At 37.2% G+C, this 13,822-nt stretch overlaps 2 protein-coding genes across 2 annotated transcripts; one reads left to right on the top strand and one right to left on the bottom strand.

The window, feature by feature from the left end:
• Positions 1 to 130: 130 nt before the first annotated feature.
• LOC131784811 (coiled-coil domain-containing protein 85C) lies at positions 131 to 7,359 on the top strand. The gene is made up of 7 exons (XM_059101642.2): positions 131 to 804; positions 1,049 to 1,152; positions 1,665 to 1,742; positions 2,886 to 2,946; positions 4,148 to 4,200; positions 5,211 to 5,384; positions 5,749 to 7,359. The coding sequence occupies exons 1-7, from the start codon at positions 273 to 275 to the stop codon at positions 5,839 to 5,841; spliced, it is 1,095 nt and encodes a 364-aa protein (XP_058957625.2). The 5' UTR covers positions 131 to 272; the 3' UTR covers positions 5,842 to 7,359.
• A 369-nt stretch (positions 7,360 to 7,728) lies between these two features.
• LOC131784812 (cyclin-K) lies at positions 7,729 to 13,774 on the bottom strand. Its single transcript, XM_059101643.2, has 9 exons — positions 13,555 to 13,774; positions 13,107 to 13,188; positions 12,585 to 12,716; positions 11,516 to 11,621; positions 10,927 to 10,984; positions 10,477 to 10,643; positions 9,721 to 9,854; positions 9,269 to 9,317; positions 7,729 to 8,735 (listed from the first exon to the last, which is right to left on the bottom strand). Exons 1-9 carry the CDS (start codon positions 13,689 to 13,691, stop codon positions 7,942 to 7,944), a joined length of 1,659 nt encoding a protein of 552 aa, XP_058957626.2. The 5' UTR covers positions 13,692 to 13,774; the 3' UTR covers positions 7,729 to 7,941.
• Between the last annotated feature and the right edge of the window lie 48 nt (positions 13,775 to 13,822).

The raw sequence follows: 13,822 nt of genomic DNA, 5'->3' as shown, positions 1-13,822 counted from the left end.
CTCTCAAAACGCAATGGTGCAAATAATTGCGAATAATTGGTTCTAAGCCGTTTTGCGGTCACGGTGGTTTTTTTTAACTCTGTGATCTGATTGGTCAGTGACAGATGACTTCACTCATCTACCTCTTGTGTTCGAATGTGGTTAAAGCCGTGTAATTTACGCTGTAAACTTCAGACGTGAGGTCTTTCCTGGATGAAATACACATTATTTTGCTGTGGTTTGCATTTTTTACTCTAAAGGAGGATATCAGGAGGATCCAAAACAATTCCGCCATGAGTGCGGCGGACAGGCAGGGGAGAGATTACTTCGTTTCGAGAGAAGACTACCACAAGATGGTCGAAAAAGTAAAACAATGTGAGGCCGAGAAACTCCAGGTTATGACAGATCAGGGAAGTTTAATGAGAGAGTTTAACAAGAGAATGCGAGTTCATTTAGAAGAAATACGTTTGCTAAAAGACGTAAATCAGAAACTTCAAGCAGATCTTCAAGAATTGCGGGATCTGACTTGCTATTTGGACGATGATAGGCAGAAGTGCCGAAAACTTGCTCGCGAGTGGCAACGATTTGGACGTTATACGGCATCAGTTATGCGAAATGAAGTAGCAAATTATCAAGAGAAATTGAAAGTTTTAGAGGATAAACAAAGTGATCTTTCACAAGACAATGCAGAGTTAAAAGAACTTTGTCTGTACCTTGATCGAAAGCGGGAATCCGTCGCTTTAGAAAACCGAACTTTCTGCACTAACTGCTCACAGCGTGTTGCGAGTAACCCGAGTTTGTCTCCAACCAAACAAAACAATACAGGTATCTGAATTGATTTTGCATCTGTACTCTTTCGGATATGTCTAGTCTGAAGCACGTTTCTTTCAATCCTGTTGCAACTATTGTCGGTAGAAGGAATAATACGCGGTCGGTGATAATCTATTTCTATCAAAGTAGGAATTTGAGATAAAACTTCAATGGTTTCCGATTTAGTTTTGCTCAAAGTGGATTTCGTTTAGAAACTCTTCATACCATTGTCACACATGTACACTTTTTTCGTTTTTAGGAAATGTCGTCGATGATCGTAGAAATTCTTTTTCTGAGAGACTTGAAGCGAAGTTAACGGATATTCAGGAAGGAACAAATCATGAGCGATCGCCTTCAGAAAGGGTAAGTGTAACGATAAGGAAGTTGAGAGGCGAAATTTACAATTTTCTTGATTTCTAAGCTGGAGACTTGACGATTTTTTTTCCGATTCTTGGAAAACATTGTTATAACTTGGTGCTAAAATTCTAATCTTATCAAACGATACTGGAATTTGCAAGGGTCTTAAAACAATCTACACACTCGAATGCGTAATTTACATACAAACATCCAGTACAAGTGTTACGTTGTTGACATGTATCGAGTATCTGGGCAAGTGAACTCACGGCGATGAAAGATCGATCGTATCCTACTTCAATGTGCAATCGCCCTATTATGAGTTAATTATCTTTACAACACGACGTCTTTGATATAAACGCATGTCTTTTTGTTTTTGGGATTGGGCAGCGTTCCGCGCCATTTACTCCGCATAACACCAACGGGTGTTTGGTATTCAGGATCCTGTCGAGTAATCTCGGCGTCGTAAAATATTGTACTTCGTAGCCAGACTAAATGTCATCTCTTGAATTTGATCTAAGGAGATATCGTCCGCCTCACATAAGGCCGATGTCGCAAAGAAGAGAGTTTCTTTTACCTTTCCCGGAGACGTAGACACAGTAAGTTTATCAAGTAAATTTTCTTCCGATTTTTATGTTTAAAAGCGATTGTAACTCTACGGATTATCCATCTACGCCCGGGATTTTAAAAAAGGCTATCCTATCAAATATTTGAGGAAGTTTCATAAGAAGATTCATATTATCTTACTTATCATTATCTTTTTTATCCTAAACAGGGCAGTTTTTTGTGGTTTACAATGCACTTAATTAATATGTGATACGTGTTCAGATATATATTGGTATGGGAGGGGCAGGAAGGAATCATGTTCTAGTCAACCCGTCTGGCTGTGATAGAGGGCAAAGTCTCTATTAATCACCACTGTGACATGAAACATTGATTTTAAAAGGAGCAGAGATTGGTCCTTCTAAAGTAGAGACTATTCTTGCCAATATATTGAGTCAATAGTTTCTTTGACAGGTCTCTCCAATTTGTGAGTCTGACACCATCTTGATTCTGCTTGCAGGGTTTAAAAACCACAGTGAATTCATGAATGAAAAATAGTAGATTATATAGTTGCAGAAAAAAATTCTTAAGATGTGTCATATCTCACAAACTCTCTCCAGCACCAATACCAGAAACATGCAGACATTATGTTTTTTTAAGAGGCACTGGAAATACTTAAATTTCAACTCAAATATCCTTCAGGTCATGATCAATTAAAATATACAATAAATTAGGATTGGGACATGGCACCGTTAGTACTCTTTAGTGTTTTATATGAATGATACCTTTTATGATTTACTTGTCGTCTTTGTTAAAAAAATGGGTGTAGATGTGTAAGGTCTGATCACTTTTTATCATCAATGGATTATTAAATATGACTCACTGGTCCTTAATTAAACCACCTTTTACTGAGTAAATTATACCACATAAGTAAATAGTGCTTTTTGCACATGCCTATTGGCTAGTTTGAAAGTAAATAGAAAATACTATTCACCTCTGAGCAGTTGATGAGACAAATAGCATGCCAACAGTTTAATTTCAGAATATTTTTCAGTATATTAGAATAAATTAACTAATTAGTTTTTCATATCAATATGAGTGAAAGTGGTGGATATTTACATCACAGCTTCATGGCTTGGTAAATAACCACCACTATTCACCTCCACTATAGTGGATAATTGTTAATTATATTTTTGTAGGATACAGATAGTGTTCCAAGTGACACCCCACCAAGAATTCCCAGGAGTAATGGAATTAAAAGTAAGTTTCAGTCAAATTTCAAAAACTCAGCTTATTTTGATCTTAGAGCTTTGACATAGGTCTAAGCTAATTCAGGATAAATAGTTTAATTTGTAACTTGCAGCAAATGACCAAGGAATTGATTAAAAAGGATATGTTTGAGTTTCAAATAACTTACTTTGTTCCCTGATGATGCCGTAGAACGGCGAAAGCTCGGAGTAAATAAAGTAAGAAAGAACCACAGTAGCACTTAAAGGCTTCATTCGATCAATATCCCACAACTTACGTTGTTATAACAACTTCCAGCTTAAATCAATTAACCCCTTAAACCCTAAGAGTGACCAGCATCAAATTTCTCCCTTCAATATCACCCCTGAATCTCACATCAAGGTCATGAGAATAAAGGAAATGATCACCAACGAAAGAAGCTTTTGATTGGTAAACAAGTTCTCCTTGTCAGCACCATAGGAAATGTATAAAGAACTGTATGGAGAATATGTATACTGATTTAAGGGTGTAAAGGGTTAACTCATCAAGTATTCTTGTGGGAGCTGCAGTGTCCTAATGGTCAGTGCACCGAAGAGGTCTGGGTTCAAGATCTGGTCAGGTTAATGTGTTGTGTTCTTGGGTATGACACTTTCCTCCTGCAGAACCTCTCTCCACCCAGGAGGGGAAGGTCACCTTGCGAGGGGTGAGCATCCCATCCGGGAGGGGGTAGAGATATTCCTAGTCACTTCCAAGAGGCTCGGGTAGAGACTTTGCCTTTACCTTTATTCCAGTATACTTGATTGCATATTTTGCTTACTTTTACAACACAAGGACAGCAGTTCAGATGCATGTGGGTGTATAGCAGAGTTACCATTCAGGGCTGGGTTGTTCAAAGCTGGGCTAAGATAACCCAGAGTTTATGTGAATTTTGATTTCAGATCTGAGGACTTTAAAAGAAAATACAATTTGATTCTTTTTGTGTACAAGTTGATGACTGAATGTTCCATAGTAATTGGGAAAATTATCCCAAAACAGCTTTTAAACAGAGAAATATAGGAAACTGGGTAAAAATTTAACCCTGGATTAGCACTAATAGGCCTTTGAACGACTGAGCCCATATGTATTTTTACATTACCATTGGGGCTAGTGCTTTTTATTTTGTGACTAAATCATACACTATGTGATGTAAATAATTTATATGTGTGTTTTGATTTTATTTATGTTTGTAATATAGATGGAAATCAACCAGGAATTTTGAGAAATGGCATGAAACCACTTCCCAGACAGGTGCTTTGAAAATCCTTGAAAGGATACATGAATTCTTATCAGTACTTTTTGGTCATTTGCAAAATAACATTAGATTTATATGTAACTGATCTTGATCATTTGATGATAGATCTGATCTCACTTTGTTTTACTGTTCTCAACTTTAAGTTAATAATAACAATTATTGAATCAAAGTTGAGTGGATATTTTGTTGATTTTACTCCAATTCTCCCAACCCTTTGGCCCAAAGAGTGTCTAACACCAAACTTCTCCTTACATCATCACCCCTGAATCACATATCAAGGTCAAAAAACAAATTCTCCTTGTCAGCACCTCAAGAAATGTATAGACAAATGGAAAATATACATACTGGTTATAGGGTGTAAAGGGTTAATATTAATAGTAATTTATATTGTTGAAAGATTTACCAATGATTCAATCTAGGGCCTGGGGCACTTATTTACTTTTGGTACCTCAAAGGAGGGGGCTTATTCAAGCTGGGGGGCCTATTTCTTTTTTGAGAACATCAGAGTGTGCAAAACAAAGCTTTCATTGATGTTTTTTTGAAAAGTGTCAAGAAAACTTGAAAATGGGCTTGTTGTTCAGCCATAGATCCTTCTTTGCTAGAAGGATTGGCCAAGCAATGGCTACAAAATTTTGAGAGAAGATTATCTGTTTGAAGGCACTGTGACTTATATGGACATAGTTGTGGAGACTGACACAAACCACTTTTTTTGTAATAAGGCTTGAAATGAGAAGGAAGATGAACCACAGTTGATCTCAATGCACATGTACTCTAGCAGTTCCATCACAAAAACAGAATAAGGGCACTTATTGGAATGAGAGTGCTTACTCAATAGGGATGCTTATTAGAATCAGGGGCACTTATTAGCAAAAACTAACTTCAAGGGGGGTTCTTATTAAAGAGGGGGTGCTTCTTGGAAGGAGGGTGTCAAATCGAATCATTACAGTAAATCATCTAGAGTGTAAAGAATTAAAAGAATGACAATTTTTATGTAAATTTTTTGCAGGGTGACCTTCCCTTTCCTTCACCTCAACACATGACGCCAGAAGCAGTTGCTCAGGCAATGAAAGTTTTAGAAATACATGAGAAGTTAGAGCATCCTGATAACCCAGGTGATTCTGATGAACCAGCAGACAGACTGGGTGACAATGAGGTGGAAGTTCTCAAAGAAATGTGTAATGTAAGTGTATATTGTGTCCCTCCTTGTGCATGTTGGTTCCCAGCCAGGTAAACTGGGTGTGGTGTGCACATGAAGTTGAGGTTTAATCCTTTGACCCCTACGGGTGATAAACTTCTAATTTATCCTCTCAACATCACTCTTGAATCACACATTAAGATCAGAAGAATAAAGGAAATGATCTCCAACTAAAGAAGCTCTTGATTGTTAAATAAATTCTCCTTGCCAATATCTTAGGAAATGTATAGAGAACAGTATGGAGAATATGCATACTGATGTTAGGGTAGAAAGGATTCATGTTAAATGCACCACATTTTTTTAGCTTCATATTTCTCATTTACATTTTTCTGAAATTCATGGATTTTAGGTTGTGTGGAGAAAGTTATCAGACGAGCCAGAACAGAGGCAAAATGGTACCAATGGGCATGAGGAAGAAGAAATCCTTGAAGATTTGTTGTAGATCCTGTTACAGTAGTTGCTTTAAATCTTTGCCTTGTCAACATTTTTTCTTGGTAACAGTAGCTAAGGAGATTTATATTTATTATTTAATTGTGATCAGATAAAATACTGTCAAACCTTTCCATAGTAAACATCTTTGGACAGAAGGCAGTAGCCATTGTAGAGAGTTGGCCTATATGTAGAGGCTTTACCTGCAAGCATGTCTTCATCATTAATGCTTTGACACAAGCAATTCTTTGCCTTCTAGAAAGTATGAGGCCTCTAGCATTGGGGGAAGGGTTGTGGCATGACAGCTCACTCTGATGTTCTCAAAGGCTTGAATATTGTTTCATTTCTGCTTCAGCTAGTTTTGGCACATGAACTGGCTATGCAGAGTGGCGGCCATGTAAAGAGGTTGAAAAAAAATGTTTTGCTGGAAAAAATGATAACACTGCTGTGGCACAATGAGTAGGTTCCTCTGTAATACCCTTTATTAACCTTCAACTCCCAGAAGTGATATAAATTTCATTTCTTGCTATAATATCCATGTTTTCCTGTAAACAGGTAATGAGAATACTCAAACTTATTAGGTAGAAGGTGTTACCTTGATCTAACACCAAATTCTTGTAACTTATTCACAAGGAATTCTGTAGCAATTAGAGGGGAGAATTAATAATCAGATCTTGGGAGTTTAAGGGTTAAATCTAATATGGATTCAAAATTTATTTGTGGTGTTTTTAAGTGCAGTGAAATTGTTGTGTATATAGAAGTATCTATTAACTGCACCACAGTTTATATAACTTGATTTTACCCATCACACTGGGGTATTCGATATTTTTTGTGGTACAAATAATAGTTGGACCTTTTTAAATTATTTGCCATGATCATGAACTGCAAGGTGAAATCTCTTCACTTTATTCTTGAATAAGTTGAAGTCTTGTGTAGAGGATAAGTAAGAGTATATGGCCTTTAGTCAACTTCTTATATTTTCATGGCCTCAGAAAACCTTTTACTGTTTTCAAGTAGTTCAGCTCTCTAGTGGCAAGTTATTTCCATCCCAGGGTTTCAATTACAGTGGTTCTGAAAGCAAAGGGAGTTTTGGAGGTCTTTGCAAGTCTCAAAATTTGGAATTTGCACCAAGGACTTTGTTGGATGAAGGGTCTATTTTGGTCTGTGTTGGTGAATTTTTCCAGTGGTTTCCTAATCTTTAACCATTGGGTGAAGTTTTTTTGATAAGTAAATATCCATGTTTGAAAGGTAGTTAATTTGATCAAGCTGTAAAGTATTACTGAAGATTTTGCAAAAGCTAACCTTTTGAAATGTAAAAAGACCAGAGAACATTTATGCAGTTTTTACCTTTCATGACAGAATTATGCATAATATTTATTTGATATTTAAATGTTTTAGCAAGGTTTTATGATTTTTGTTATACATGGAAAGGAAAACTGTCACCTGAGAAGGAAATGCTGTTAAAAAAATATTTACCAAGTTTTGTAAACAGAAGAGTAATTTATCTATGAATAAAAATATTTGATTGAAATCTGAAGTTTCAAATAGAAGATATAAATGTTTTTGCTCTTGTTATTAGCATTTCTTTGACCTTTGAGTTGGCAAGAGGTCTGAAAGGGGTCTGGCATTGATAGACCCTGGTAAACCTCTTCCCGACTCATCTCAAATCTTTGTGGGGGTAGAGAAAGGTGCATCTTGATCAAAATGAGGGCCTAATTGCCAGCTATGGTATTCCCTGTCCTAGAATTTGTATATAAGAGGTCCAGATTGTTGGTCATGGTGTATTGACTGAGAGGCCTTGCTCTCCATTTGGTACAATTATGTTATTTACAATACTTGTAATTAAAATAAATATGTTGCTTGAGGGGACCAGGATATATAAATTCAAAGTAGAAGCAGTAAACTGGAGACAACAACATTTATTGTCAATATTTTATAAATAAAATTTTAAAAATAACAAACTACAATGGAGGACCCTTCAATCAGGTTGGCTCTGCACGTAGTCTTGAAAGTTAACTTAATCTACTTTAATAACTTTAATTGTTGTCAAGAACACAGATATTATTGAGGTTACTTCCGGACTTATAATTTTCTATACAACTATCATCTTTTATCATCTCATCCAACCTCCCATCTGTTGGTTCTGTGATGGAGGAACACCAAACTGTCTTGGCCATTGATAATCTTTTGAGCCAACCTGAGGAATTGGTGGCATTTGTCCGCTGTGCAATGGTGGAAGGGGAGGAGGAGGGAGTGACATCGGAGGGTGAGGTGGTCTGCCTTGAGGAGGTGGTACCCCATATGCTGCAGATGTCTGCAGGGTACTGACACCGCTTGGAGGTGGAGGGTATACTGCACTGCTGGGCATGGGGGGAAGGGGTGGAGGAGGAACATTGGGGAAACCAGCAGGGGTAGCAAAGTGAGAATATCCTTGAGTTGGTGGCAAATACGACTGGTTTTGAAACTGAGCAGGTAAGTGAAATGAAGGCACAGAACCAAGAGTTCCACTTCCTAATGTAGGCTGAAATGAAGCATTTGTTGTCAGTGTTGCAATTCCTGCTGGCTGTACTGTCTGTTGGTAAATGTTCATAGCGTAGGCTTGATCCGAATTGTAAGACGATGTAGCCACAGCAAAAGACGTCAAAGTAGGTTGCAAAGCAGCAGGTGCCACTGCTGCTGATGTTTCAATTATTTGCTTTCCTGTTTGAGCTGATGCAAATGTAGTGTCAACAGTTTGGGTAACCTTGGGTGGTTCAGTTGTGACTGTTGCAATCAGAGGCTGCTGCTGCTGCTGTGTGGAAACTGGTGCAGGACTGACATTCTCCACTTGTATTTGAGATGACGTCAAGGCTGGAGGCAGTGGCTTCAGTGGCTCTGTAAGGACCTGACTTGTAGCAGTAGGAGTATCTGATGAAAGAAAAAAATCCTTTGAAAAATTTTATCTACTTTTACAATTTAGTCTGCAGCAAGAGACAGACAGAGTCAAAAAGAAAGCAATCCATTCACCTTGAACAACATATTTTTAACTTTTTTTTCTTCCCAGGTCACTTATTCTCAGGGTACAGCAGTAAACAGTGCTGCATTGCTGGGGGTTATAACAAGATCATTTGTTTTTTTTTCAACAGAGTTGATAAATAAATGTAAATTGGCCACTGCAGGGAGTTTCTATGAGTAAATGACGATACAACTAACCCTTGAAATTTCAGCCCTAGAAACTCTTAACAGTGGCAAATTTAAATTATTAACAAAGTTGGAAAAAACCAAATTGTCACAATGTATCATCTAAAGCACCACAGTTTCTTTAGAAACTCACCCCCATTATTTCCTTGTTACTTTGCAGCTTGTTTTTGCAATTTCCAGTACACAATACTTCAAGTGCCCTTAAAACTGCCAACCATGCAGGTCAAATTAAGATATTATTATTATAAACTTGTTCATACCTGGAGCCACCGTCTGGGATTTGACCTCTGAAGATGTACTTGTGTGTTTCTGACAGGAGAAATAGTTATTTTTAAATGTCAGTTTGTCAAGACCTCACTCACAAATACAAAATAGATCTACAGTCAGCCTCAAAACAAGTTGACACATCATGTTTGAACAGTCCAATTTATGTGTAGATTAACACTCCTGTGTCTACCCCACTCTTAATCACTAAACCCCCCCCCCTTCACTGATTCAATGTTGCCTGTACATGGCTAAAAGTTCCTGGAATCATCACACAACACTGCTTTTTTTTGGGGGGGGGGGTGGGGGAGGGTGGGGAAGGGGCAAATGGATTAGCTTAACATAAGCAAAAGATATAAAATTGAAGTCATAGGGGGTTGAAAAGGTCAATGTGTCAACAATTTTGCTGCCGATTGTTATTCATCATTTATTGACAAGAAAAACTCACTCTCTTCTTGGCAGCTGGTGGACTGGGGTTTATCATTGGACTGGAATGGTTTGATGAGCTTCCTTCATCACTGGCTTCGGTTTTCCCCTTCTTTTTTTCACCACCATAGAGTTCCAGCATCAGATCACAAATATCTGCAATCAAAAGATTTAATGCAAAATTGTTTGTTCACAAAAGAACACCACTATACAAGATACTATGTTGAATGAAGATTATATAGAGCTTCACGAGGTGAAAAAGATGTATTGTGAAATCCAGGGTTGTTCTTGCCAAACAATAAAATAAGATAATAAAGGGGTAAGTTTCTAAAGAAACTGTGGTGCTGCGTCTGTGGGAGAGTATAGCAGGTAATTAAGTGTTAACAACTGAGTTGAAAACGTAAATTAGCCACTGTAAAGAAAAAAGCTGATGTTTCAAGTGTTAGCCCTTCGTCAGAGCGATTGATGAAGGGCTGAATTGTCAATCCTCAGAATGATTGATGAAGGGCTGAAGCTGAAGGGTTGATGAATCACTCTGAAGAAGGGCTAACGCTCAAAACGTCAGCTTTTTTACCCTTTGCGGTGGCTAATTTACGTTTTCAACTCAGATGTTAACACTAAATTACCTGCAATAAAATAAGATATTTAAGCTTCGGGCTAAATTTCAAATCCATCTCTTTCCAGAGGAGGGCATTCTGATTCAAAACACGAAATGACCTTTGAAGCCCCCAAAACTTACTGCAGTGTTACCATTTCCTTTGGACCAGTCAAAACTCACCTTCAATCACGGACTCTGTAGCCCCCTTAGTGAATGAGTGGTACCAGGTTTTTCCAGGAGCACTAGAGGTGGCTTGTAAGTCATGATTGTTAAACTTTGCTGCTAAAGCTATCATGGCAACTGAGATGACTTCAGGTTTGTATCTCAAACACAGAGGAGTAGACAAGCTGAAAGGTTTTGAATAGCAGCAATGACACCAATCATATTTAATTTAATAAAAAAATCTAAAAAAGTCATCACCATAGCCTTGCTTGTTAAAATTAATTCTGTCCAACTGCAGCTTGGTGCACCCGGCCAGAATTGAAAGGAGTAATTTTCCCCAAAACAGAAAGCAAAATATTTAATGCAAATCTCCCATACAGAGTTCTGAATGAACCTTTCAGAATGGTTGATTTTACCCTTTGAATCTCTAGGTCACAGTTCCAAAAGGTTACGTGTGAGAAAACAAACCTGTCATTTAAGAAAGTCCAAGCCATTTGAACCAGCTTGTTTATCTTTGCACGGTCACCTGGTAAGATTAAGTGATTTTTCATAATTAAATTCCTCTCTCTCTCTCTCTCTTGTGATCTGTCTGATAATTAACCCTTCTAGCTGCCATTAGAACATAAGAGGTAAACGCACCACACAAGCCAAAGAGGCCCATGACAACAGAGCTTATCCCCAGTTCCTTAACATATAGCAACAAGGAGAATTGCCACTTCTCCTGGATTGGATGCTTTTACCACAGTACATTACAAACTACTCCTAGCATTTCAAGAGATTTTCAAATTCCCCTTGCTGGTAACCATTTAACCCTTAAACTCTCATAAGAGATCAGATTTTGGGAGTTAAAGAGTTAATATACTCCTGGTTAGGGAAGGGCTCTGTGAGAGATTAGTATCTCTCCCCTTATAAATCTGTTCATGAGAGGTAAGAAATTTTGCATTGACCAGCAAGGCCTCTTAGGAAGATGCTTGGTAAAAAAATAACATTCAGTATACAAAGGCAAATAACTCATAATCCTAAAAGAACAAAGTAAAAATTTCAAAACAGACTGAACCTTTTAGTGCTTTGCCAAACTTGAGCAGACTTGGGTATGGGTGTTCCACTTGTAAATCAAACTTGATTGTTTGTAGTAAAACTCTTTCATACATCATCACTTCTTCCTGCAAATACAGAAAACAATGCAACACTTATTCACTGAATTTGCATTTCATATTCTGATACAACTTTGAGGAAAAACAAGCTTTGCACTTGTTTCACTGTAATTTTAATCTGACCCGTAATATCACCCTCAGCTGACAGTGATGTAACCCTTTAACTCCCATGATCTCAATAGTAATTCTCCTTACTGTCTGCCATACAATTCTAATGATGTCAATTTGGAGAATTAGATATTGGATCAACTAATAATCCCGTAATTGATATTTTACTTTATTCTCATTACTTCGATGCTTGATATTGTATTGATATTGTAAAGAGAAATTCTGCCTTGATCACTCCTGGGAGTTAAAGGGTTAAGAATGCTGCACCTTCCAAAAATTCTCAGATTCGACTTATAAAATAACAGGTTTATATGACAAAGATCATTTTATTAAAATTAATACAAAAATTAACCTTTACACCCTAACATCAGGATGAATATTCTCTCTACTATTCTATACCAATACTATTTTCTATAAATTTCCTCTGGTGCTGACAAGGAGAATTTGTTTAACAATCTAAAGCTTCTTCAGTTGGTGATCATTTCCTTTATTCTCATAACCTTTATGTGTGATTCAGGTGTGATATTGAAAGGAGAGATTAAATGCTAGTCACTCGCAAGGTCAAAAGGTTAAATAGGGACTAGTTCATGACAGCTGTAACACCTTTTAAAATCCTGAAACACTGGCATAGCTAAAACAGTATTAAACCTTTAACTCCAAAGATCTGATTGTTAATTCTACCCTCTAGCTTCTATACATATCCTTGTAAATTAGTTATGAGAACTTGGTGCTGGATCAAGATAGCAGCTTCTACCTGATAAGTTTGAATATTCTCACTATCTGTTTGCTGAATAATGTATGGATATTATGGGGAGAAGTTTCATGTTAATCATTACTATAAGTTAAAGGGTTAAAGACTGTTACCTTTGGATCCTCACCAAATGTTTCAAATTGATTATCATGCAAAAGGCTTTTGGCTGTTTTAATAATATCACGGCATTTCTTAGGTGTTTCTTCAACCTTCCCAGCAAGAAATAAACATGCTGCACCAGTAACCTAACATAAAAAAAAACAAACAAACAAATAAATTTCTTTTTATCATTGGTCATTGCCAGTTGTAACTGCAAAATGAGGAGAGAGCTTGAAACAAGAATACCGCTGTTATTAGCAAAGGAATAAGTTTGTGTCAACAAGCAAGCTTCTCTGTGGGGTCTCTCTTGTTTCTACCCCTTGGGGTGAGGGAGAAGAGAGACTGGGAAAATGATAACAAGTGGAAAGCCCTAACCTAAAAAAAGACCCAAAATAAAATATTTAAAATTAAGAGTCTTAATGACAAAACAAAAAACCTCAAGTGGCAGTAGATCTGTTAAAAGTAAATGTGTACACTAAATTCATTGGGGGGGTTAATTCTCAAGAATTTTCCAGTTCACTTTAAATCAAACATACCCATCGTGGAAAGTTCTTGAATGACTGCACCATGTAGAACCTATGAAAGTAAACTGCTCCTGTAGCCATGGTGTCATAACGTCTAAAGTTCACTTAGTCAAGATGAAACATTTGTGAATTTTAGCCACTAATCACAAGTGCAAATAAACATGCAAAATATTTCCATTTTACTACAGCTTTTTTCAGCTTTGCTGAAGTTTCGGAAAATATCTAAATAACCCTTTTTTTTCATTTCTTTCACCTGTTTCATCTCTGTAACCACAGTGTGAAACAAAGGAAAAATAAAAATTTAAGTGGTTGGAGAATTTACACAACATGTACATTTGTATGTACATAGTGAGCTTCACAAAAGTAGTCGATATGGCAAGGTATTCAGCGGCTGAACCGCTAAAATGTCTCACGGGAAAACTCTGACGAGTACATTTTTGAAAACAGAATATAAGGATACAATCTCATTCGATTCCCACAGTTCATAATGAAGCGGGTTCCCTCTCTTCTGTAGCGTATTTCAGTCATGTAATCAATGCCATCAAGCCTGGAAGGCGTTCGTAACAACCCCTCTTTACTAAAGTACCAGTTAGGCATGATTGATCCGGTTCCACGAGGAAATTAACAGCTTAGGAATATTTCCACGCTACATCTTTCTAGTCCGCCATTTTGAACCTCGATGTAACATTTGGCCCGGCTACCAAGCTTGTCTTTGAAGTAGGACCCAG

Source organism: Pocillopora verrucosa, chromosome 7, assembly GCF_036669915.1.
Source record: "Pocillopora verrucosa isolate sample1 chromosome 7, ASM3666991v2, whole genome shotgun sequence".
Taxonomy (NCBI): Eukaryota; Metazoa; Cnidaria; class Anthozoa; order Scleractinia; family Pocilloporidae; genus Pocillopora; species Pocillopora verrucosa.
This window is presented reverse-complemented; position numbering and strand designations above follow the sequence as displayed.